This window comes from Myotis davidii, unplaced genomic scaffold (assembly GCF_000327345.1).
Source record: "Myotis davidii unplaced genomic scaffold, ASM32734v1 scaffold114, whole genome shotgun sequence".
Classification (NCBI taxonomy): domain Eukaryota; kingdom Metazoa; phylum Chordata; class Mammalia; order Chiroptera; family Vespertilionidae; genus Myotis; species Myotis davidii.
In genome coordinates, this window is record NW_006285918.1 from 274,476 (window position 1) to 283,820 (window position 9,345).

Below are 9,345 nucleotides of genomic sequence, written 5' to 3' on the forward strand. Positions count from 1 at the left end.
CAACCAAACTACCAGGGCTTCTTTCTTAACCCATTACTACCCATGAATGAGAATAGGAAATAGCACTGAAGAACTGTAGAGGGAAAGTGAAAGAGAAGAAAATCTGTGCTACCTGGGTATTCAGTGTGAGGTCCAGGGCAGTGGTAACTGTGGGCAGGGTAACCTGATATGGTTAACAGGAGACAAAATATGCAAAAAGAGGTGGCAAGAGAAAAGAAATAGAGAACAATTTAGCAGCCAAGTTGTAAGGAGGCATTGTGCCGAATATTTCCATGTACCATTTCATTTATTACTCGCTTTTAACTTAAGACACACTTTATATTTTATTTATCACATTTATTATTGTCTTTCTCCCTCGCTAGTATATAAGTTCCAAGAGGACAGGATCTTTTTTCTCTCCTGTATCTCAAAATATCTGTAACAGTGCCTGGCACATAGTGGATGCTCAATAAATATTTGTAGCATTAGTAAATAGCTAGCATTAATTGAGTATCAATTATGTGCCAAGCACTGTTAGAGATGCTTCCCATGAATGAACTCATTTTTATTTTCATGACCAATGCTGAGACAGGCATAATTATCCCCATTTTACAGATGAAGAAACTAGGTCAGAAGCATAGAGATATTAAGTAATTTGCCTTACAAGTGATAGATTCAGGATTTCAACCTATATGTTCTAATTCCAGAACCTTTCTACATAATTGCTACCCTACACTGAGGCTCAGACAGGTTAACTTGCACAAAGTCATGCAGTTTACAACTGGAAGAACCATGAACTGTTTCCCTTTTCTCTGCATTTTGAGGCTTCATAAGATTACCAAGGTAACTATTTCTTCCAGGATCATTTTACCAAGGACTAGTCTTCTGAGATAAATAAATGGATTTGGCTCACTAAGGATTCACATTAAGGTAACAGACATTGCCTAAAGTATTCTGAGTCCCCAAAAATCACAATTCTGCCACCTGATCTAATTGTTGGTATTTGGAGCCTTGGAAGGTGAGGGAAGCAGCTGGCAGATGAGTCATGGGAAACCCCTGGTGGATCCATCTCTGCTGAGAGCTAGGAATGTAAGTCACTTTCATGCTTGTCAAAACCTGACCCATGCTGCCCTAGATAGCTCTGGAGTAGGCATGCTGTAGAGATGCTGATAAAGCATTTCTAAGTGACTGGTTCATAATTCATTATGTGACCTTGTGCAAGACACTTCCTCCTTTGTGTCACAGTTTCATGATAATAGGGAGGCGTCAGTGGAACTCTGTTAAATCAGAAGAGCTCCACTTGATCTCTTCTATATTGAACTTTTCCACATAAAATTGTATTTGGAGAAAGGATTTCACACTAAAAACTATGCTTGAAAACCACTGAATAGTCTTTTAAGTTCCTTATAGCTCAAACATTCTAAGAATCTAATAACATAGGCACTCTTCTTTTGAACAGCTCAGTATTCCATTCAGCCTTACTTTCTGCAGCCAGGAATGAGCCCAGGGATCCACTAGGAGAGGCCATTCCCAAGCCCCTAACCCCCAGCTTCTCTCAGAGGCTATTAACCCTGATCTCATATGGCAGTTGTCTTTCCCACTGGGCCTTCTACTATCATTCCCTGTAAATGTTAAGGTACAGCAAGGGTAACTATGCACAATAGTATTTGCAGGGCAGCTGTGCCTGTTTCATATGAAGGAAATAAAACATTTACTGATTTTCTCCTAACACTCTTGTTGATGTGCACCACCGTGCATCTGCCTGTTGGACCACAGTAGCCTGAGGATTGCTGCTGATCTATAATATTTCTAAATCCCTTGCCTGAGCCACAACCTAAGCTGTAAACTTAGTTTGGAATTTTGTATTTTCTCTGGGTTCCTTCACACCTGCTCACTCACACATTTTTTAAGGTCTTCCTTTGTCTCATTCTGCTTGTCATCATACACAAGCCTAACAATTTCATTGGGTGCTCTCTCCTTGAGTCTGGGTTTCAACTATACAATATGATTCCCTTCTTACAAAGTTTTCAAACAAGCAAAAGTAACATCATATTGTTTAGGTGTGTGTGTTTGTATATTTAAAAGACCAAGTAATAATAAATATAAAATTCAGAGCAGCTACCTTGAAGGGAGGAAGGAATAAAAACAGAGAGAGAACAGAGGAGGGAGACATAGGTAAAAATAAGTTATCAGTAATAATGTTATAGTTCTCAAGTTGCATGACAGTTTTATGAGTGTTTGCCTTATTTTAAAAATAGATAAATAAATTCAGTAAATAAAAAATGAAAGGTTCATATGTGAGCTAGTAATGATTAATTAATTCTGTACCCCTGAGGTTCAGAAACAATGATTATAAGAGCAATACAAGAATTTTATTAACTAGCATCTTACCACCATAACATCCTTACTTTTTTTTATAATTCTTTCTTGTTCAAAGTATTACATATGTCCCCTTTTTACCCATTGACCACCTCCAGCCTGCTCCCACCTCCCCCCTCACTCCACCCCAGGCCTTCAGCACCCTATTGTCTGTGTCCATGGGTTATGCATATATGCATGCATGGTCTTTGGTTGATTACCTCCCACCCACCCACCTTCCCCCGCCTTCCCTCTGAGATTCCACACTCTGTTCCATGCTTCTGTGTCTCTGGATCCACTCTGTTTATGTTTATTTTGTTACTTAGATTCCACATATGAGTGCAATCATGACTTGTCTTTCTCTGACTGACTTATTTCACTTAGCATGATACTCTCCAGGTCCCTCCAGGTTGTCTCAAAGGGTAGGAGACTCTTCTTTTTTTACTGCTGCATAGTATTCCATGGTGTAAATGTACCACGGCTTTTTTATCCACTCATCTACTGATGGGCACTTGGGTTGTTTCCAGATCTTAGCTATTGTAAATTGTGCTGAACATAGGGGTGCATACATTATTTCTGATTGGTGCTTCGGGTTTCTTAGGATATATTCCTAGAAGTGGGATCACTGGGTCAAATGGCAGTTCCATATTTAATTTTTTGAGGAAATGCCATACTGTTTTCCATAATGGTTGCATCAGGCACATTCCTACCAGCAGTGTACTAGGGTTCCCTTTTCTCCACATCCTCACCAGCACTTGTCATTTGTTGATTTGATGATGGTAGCCATTCTGACAGGTGTGAGATGTAAACGTATTGTCATTTTAATTTGCATCTCTCTGATGATCCATGACTTTGAGCATTTTTTCATATGTCTCTTGACTTCTTTGGAGAAGTGTCTATTAAGGTCCTTTGCCCATTTTTTAATTGGATTATTTGTCTTCCCTTCGTTAAGTTGTATGAGTTCCTTATATATTTTGGATATTAACCATTTATCAGATGTATCATTGCCAAATACATTCTCCCATACAGTGGGCTCTCTTTTCATTTTGTTGATGGTTTCTTTTGCTGTAAAGACACTTTTTATTTTGATGTAATCCCATTTGTTTAGTTTCTCTTTAGTTTCATTTGCCTTAGGAGATATATCTATAAATATATTGTGACGAGAGATGTCTCAGATTTTGCTGCCTATGGTTTCTTCTAGATTTTTTTATGGCTTCACAACTTACATTTAAGTCTTTTATCCATTTTGAGTTTATTCTTGTGTATGGTATAGGTTGGTGGTCTAGTTTCATTGTTTTGCATGTATCTGTCCAATTTTCCCAAAACCATTTATTGATGAGACTGTCGAGTCCATTGTATATTCTTGCCTCCTTTGTCAAATATTAATTGAGCGGAATGGCTTGGGTCAATTTCTGAGTTCTCTTTTCTGTTCCATTGATCTATATGCCTGTTCTTGTGCCAATACCAGGCTGTTTTGATTACGGTGGCTTTGTAGTATAACTTGAAATCTGGTATCGTGACTCTTCCAACTTTGTTTTTCTTTCTTAAGGTCGCTACAGCTATTTGGGGTCTTTTTTATTCCATATACATTTTGGAGTATTTTTTCTAGCTCTGTGAAATATGCTGTTGGTATTTTAATAGGGATTGTATTGAATCTGTAGATTGCCTTGGGTAATATGAACATTTTAATGATGTTGATTCTACTAATCCATGAGCCTGGTATATTCTTCCACTTGTTAATATCTTCCTCTATCTCTTTTATTCAACGTCTTATAGCTTTCAAGTATAGGTCTTTTGCCTCCTTGGTTAAGTTTATTCCTAAGTATTTTGTTTTATTTTTTTGTTGTTGTTGTTGTAATAGCAAATGGGATTGTTTGGTTAGTTTCTCTTTCATATTGGTGTGTAAAAAAAACCATCAATTTTTGAGGTGTTGATTTTGTATCCTGCTACATTGCCAAATTCATTTATTAAATCTAGTAGTTTTTTGGTGGAGTCTTTAGGGTTTTCTATGTATAATATCATGTCATCTGCGAATAATGAGAGTTTTACTTTCTCCTTTCCAATTTGGATGCCTTTTATTTCTTCTTGTTGTTTGACCACTGTGGCTAGGACTTCCAATTCTATGTTGATTAAGAGTGGTGAAAGTGGACATCCCTGTCTTGTTCCTGTTCTTAAGGGAAAATGGTTTTAGTTTTTGCCCATTGAGTATGATGTTTGTTGTTGGTCTGTCATATATGGCCTTTATCATGTTGAGATATGCTCCCCCTATTCCCACTTTGCTGAGAGCTTTTATATAAAAAATCCTTACTTTTTTGTTTGTTTTTTTACAATGCATCAAGAGCTTTTTGAAATTCTAAGTGCATCATAGCTATAGGTTTTCCTCTCTTCAACTTTATTTCCCTCTCAATTATTATTCATAGTTTAGTCAGGTTAGGGTTCACCTTGTTGAAAATAAGTTTTATTTCCCCATAAGGCTATTTTTATATAGGGATCATGGGTCCTCATCTTTCACTTGGGCCCTGCAGGCTAGTAGATATGGGTCTAAAAATTACTGGATGCCTCCTGAATCATTTGGGGTGAAGGGTCATGATTGCTTGTTCCAGTTTTCCAGCCCCATGGCCAGTAAAAAGGACAGATTATTTCTAGGGTTGCCAAATAAAATTCAGGATCCTCAGTTAAATTTAAATTTCAAATAAACAAATAATTATTAATACATGTATGATTTGAGGCTTACTTATACTAAAAATAATTTATCTGAAAATCAAATTTAATTGAACATCCTATATTTTTATTTGCTAAACCTGAAAACTCTATCTCATTTGGGCCAATAATTACTCTTCAATGTCATTCATTATTGGTTTTGGGACCCAAGAAGTGTGAGTCGGGCAGATTCAGGTTCAAATCCTGGATTCTCCACACAAGAGATAGAATAGTTTTTCTGTCGGAATTATTATCTATTAAATAGAAATAATAGCACTACCTCATGAGGTTGTTGGAAATATCAAATGAGATAATATTTGTATTGCACTTAGCACAGTGCCTGGTACTTACTAAGCACTCTGTGGCTGTTATTATTGTCAATTTTATACAGAACATTATGTGAGCTGGTCAAGATTTGACCTAGTGCTGCAAAACTCTCCATTTACAGGATGAATTTGGGAATGGGGCTCTCCCAAGTATCTCTTTTGGTGATGACCAAGGCAAAGTGGCATCTAGCCACTTTCTTTTTGTTTCTGAATATTCCTTTGTTAGGGGCCCCAGATTCATTCTTCAGTTGGCTTTCTCCTTTTAATATAAATATTTTTGTGCATATGTTTTGGGGGGTCACCTAGAATTCCTCAAGTTAGAGGCCATTATCTTCCCTGATGCAAATACTTCAGTTGCTGATAATCACATTTGAAATGCTATCCTCAAGCCAATGACTAATGAGTTTGGCTGATAAAAGGAAGCATCCCTAATCAATATAAGTTTAAGTGGAATGCATAGAAAGTAAGATACCACAGATACTGAGAAGTCTCTGATTCTCACAAGGAGGTCAAGAAATGAATTAAATTGGTTTTCCATTTGCCTTTATCCTACCTTCAATGCTGTCCTTCTTTTGGTGCACACTGGCTTAATTGTTTCTCCCCTCAGGGAGGTCTTCAGATTCTTTATATTCTCTTCTCTGATCCACCCATCCCCATCAAAATTTACCCATCTGCTTTACCACTCATCCTAGCATCTAATCAGATGTTATTTCATCTTAACATGCTAATGGGTTTAAAAGATTCTATTGAGTCCTCCTCCCAAGCCACAGGCTTTTTTCAACCACTAAACCTGAAGAAGTAACCTTAACAGTAGCTTTTTAGCAGATAAGGGAGACCATGCAGAACCCCTTAAATCACACCATGTTATCAGCTGCCTGTTCTGTCTGCTTCACATGAATAGAAGGAAGCAGTAGTGCAGATAATCTAAAGATCATTTCCACTTGGTTTGGGAATGCACCACACGGTGTTGTTGTAGTTGATTTGCTTTGCTAATTATGTTCTACTTAAGCTAATATTGAAATTGGTTCACATTTTTTAAGCTCATCTGGGCTAGAAGAGGGAAGAGATGGTGGTATGGTACACTTTGAAATGAAGTAAAGCTGACCACAATCATGAAGAGGATATGAAGCTGTATATGTGGGTTAATAAATCTAGAAGACAAATGCAAAAGGATCAAGATAGCATTTTGCCAATTACACATGGGCGGAATAGGTCCACCTGCCTCATATGATTCACTGGGCACTGAAAGGCCAGTCTTCACAATGACCTGCCCAGAATCTGAAATCCTCTGTATCAGGAACCTAATTAAGGGTACTAGTCATAATATAACTATAATTAAATCATTATGTGACCTAAGAGGATCAACACATTTCCTAGCAGACACATTAGCAGTTTGTCTGACTAAATCATCAGTCATTATTGTCACGTAGTAGAAAATGCAATGAAAGGGTAAGACACAAGATAGTTGTGCCTTGATGGGAGTATGGGTATACTGTGAGGTCTCTAGACAGCTATGGTGGAAGTATGAGAGTATCGAGTTCCTTGGAGGTTAGCTGTGAGGGTTGCTAAAAGAGGGTAAAACAACCTTCACCTCTTCTCACATTTTCTTAGTTTCCTTCTTATGGTAGATATAAAGTACATGCAACTGGCCCTGGCCAGGCGGCTCAGCTGGCTAGAGTATCACTCCATGCAACAAAGGGTTGTGGGTTTGATTCACGGTCAGGGCACATACCTAGGCACAGGTTTGATCGGGGCATGTAAGGGAGGCAACTGGTCAATGTTTTTTCTCTGAGAGAGAGAGAGAGAGAGAGAGAGAGAGAGAATATTCAACTGGATCAAATAAATTCTTCCCTTCCTTACTCTTCTTCTGCTGTGCAACTGGGCTTTTAAGAGATTCTAGAGATTTCAGAGATCTTGGGTTTTTTTTTTTTTTCAAGGCATGTCATTTAGAGCCAAAGCCTAAATGTACATTGTATTTCCAACCATGTAAGTTGAAGCAAGGAACCATGGTGCTATTGAAATTTCTCTTTTTCTCATTGCAGTCTGCTCCCAGTTCTCGAGAGGGGTGTATGCCATCTTTGGATTTTATGACCAGATGTCAATGAACACTCTGACCTCCTTCTGTGGGGCCCTGCACACGTCTTTTGTCACGCCCAGCTTTCCCACTGATGCAGATGTGCAGTTTGTCATCCAGATGCGCCCAGCCTTGAAGGGTGCTATTCTGAGTCTTCTGGGTCACTACAAGTGGGAGAAGTTTGTGTATCTCTACGACACAGAAAGAGGTAAGAAGAGGGAGGCATCTGCTCTCCTCTTTGAATATTCATATTGTTAATATTCATATTAACTGTGGTGTTTAACCGTCCTTCTTAAAACACTACACCATGACCCTGTTCCAAAATTTTCAATAGCTTCTATTTCCCACATCGAAAGGAAAAAAAAGTAGTATATTATTTAAGACTCAATATCATTATACCTTAACCAAGTAACAAACCTGTTGTTCCTATGTTATCTAATGAGAACCTTCCACTGCAGGCAGCTTTCATTTTTTACTGTTGCCCAAATGTGCCAGAACCATGTTTGCCTCACAACTTCACTTTTACTACTACCTTGAATTCTTTCCTTAATCTTGATAATGAAAATTCTGCCTATACTTCCATTTTTCAAATTCCACTTCAAGCTCTTTCTCCCCAAGGTGACCTTTCCTAACCACTTCAGCCTAGTGATTCATTCATTCACTCAGTAGATACTAAGGTTACAATGATGAACACGATAGACATTTTTCCTGCCATTATAAAGTTTACATTCTAATGAAGGAGGGAAAAAAAACATGTGAGCCAAAAAAAGATGGCAGCTGGCAGGACGGAGATGAGGATAGGAAGTGAGTGAGTGAGGGGATGAAAGGAGAGTATGTAGATGTGTGTGTTGTGTGTGTGAGTGAGTAAGGGACAGTTAAATCCAGCAGGAGCAGCAAGAGACTGGTAGACCAGGCTCTCTGGGACAGGGAGAGACTACCACCACTGTGGACACTCCCTGGACTGCAGGACTCGGGCACGGAGCCCACTCCATCTTAAAGGGGAGAGCGGCCTCTTCTAGGAACTCATCAGCACCACCACCCAGACAGGCCTTGGACACTGCCTGTAACCTGGCAGCCACTTCGGCAGCCACTTCAGCCAAAATCCTGCAGCCCCACCCAGGGACCCGCAGACCCTGGGATCTCCACCTCCAAAGGTACACCACACCCGCAGCAGTAAGTGCAACTCCCCCCTCCCCAGCAGCAAACCTCCGACATCGCATTCCTATGTGTCCAGTGAGCAGGTCTCCGAGGCACACCACTCCATAGACTTATCTTGGGAGTCATTGTAAGCCCCAGCTGAGTGTGATTTTGTACAGACACAGGCGCACTGCCCCCCAGTAAAAATTCTGAATTCCCTCTGCCTGAATAACTGCCTACACACACCCAACTGCTCAACCTCAGCACCAGGGCCCCTCAGAGAGCGTCAGAGCTCAGCCCGGCAAACGCACTGCCACAGTTGCTCACTCCCCCTGAGCCCATCTATCCACAGGGCATTTTGGGAAGTCATAGTGAGCCTCCGCTGGATCCGATCTTGGACGAACAGGGATGCACTCCCCTGGGCAGGAGAAATTCTAAATTCACGAATCTTGGATACCTACCCAAAGACACCTCGATTAAGCATGCCAGGACCCCTCAGAGTGCTTTAGTGCACCTGCGCTAGCAAACTTAATGTAGATTCTCCTGTGTGCCACCACTGGGAACACGCATCTATCCACCACAGGTGCATCAGCAAAAACTGAGTTTCCCCACCCCACACTGCAGAACTCTGGACACTACAGGCAGCCCTGGGGACCCGTGGTGAGCCCCGCTGGGCATGCACTTAAACAAACAGGGGTGCACTGCTGGGCTGCAGAAACACTGAATTCTCTCTTCTGGGATGCCTGCCCACAGACACTTCAATCCAGTGGC

At 40.1% G+C, this 9,345-nt stretch overlaps 1 protein-coding gene across 1 annotated transcript in view; it reads left to right on the forward strand.

The window, feature by feature from the left end:
• LOC102760415 (glutamate receptor 3) overlaps nt 1-9,345 on the forward strand; it is a 158,178-nt gene that overhangs the window by 84,203 nt on the left and 64,630 nt on the right. The window contains exon 3 of the mRNA XM_006757116.2: nt 7,406-7,645. Within this exon, the coding sequence (XP_006757179.1) occupies nt 7,406-7,645 (240 nt within the window). The remainder of the gene's footprint in view (nt 1-7,405; nt 7,646-9,345) is intronic.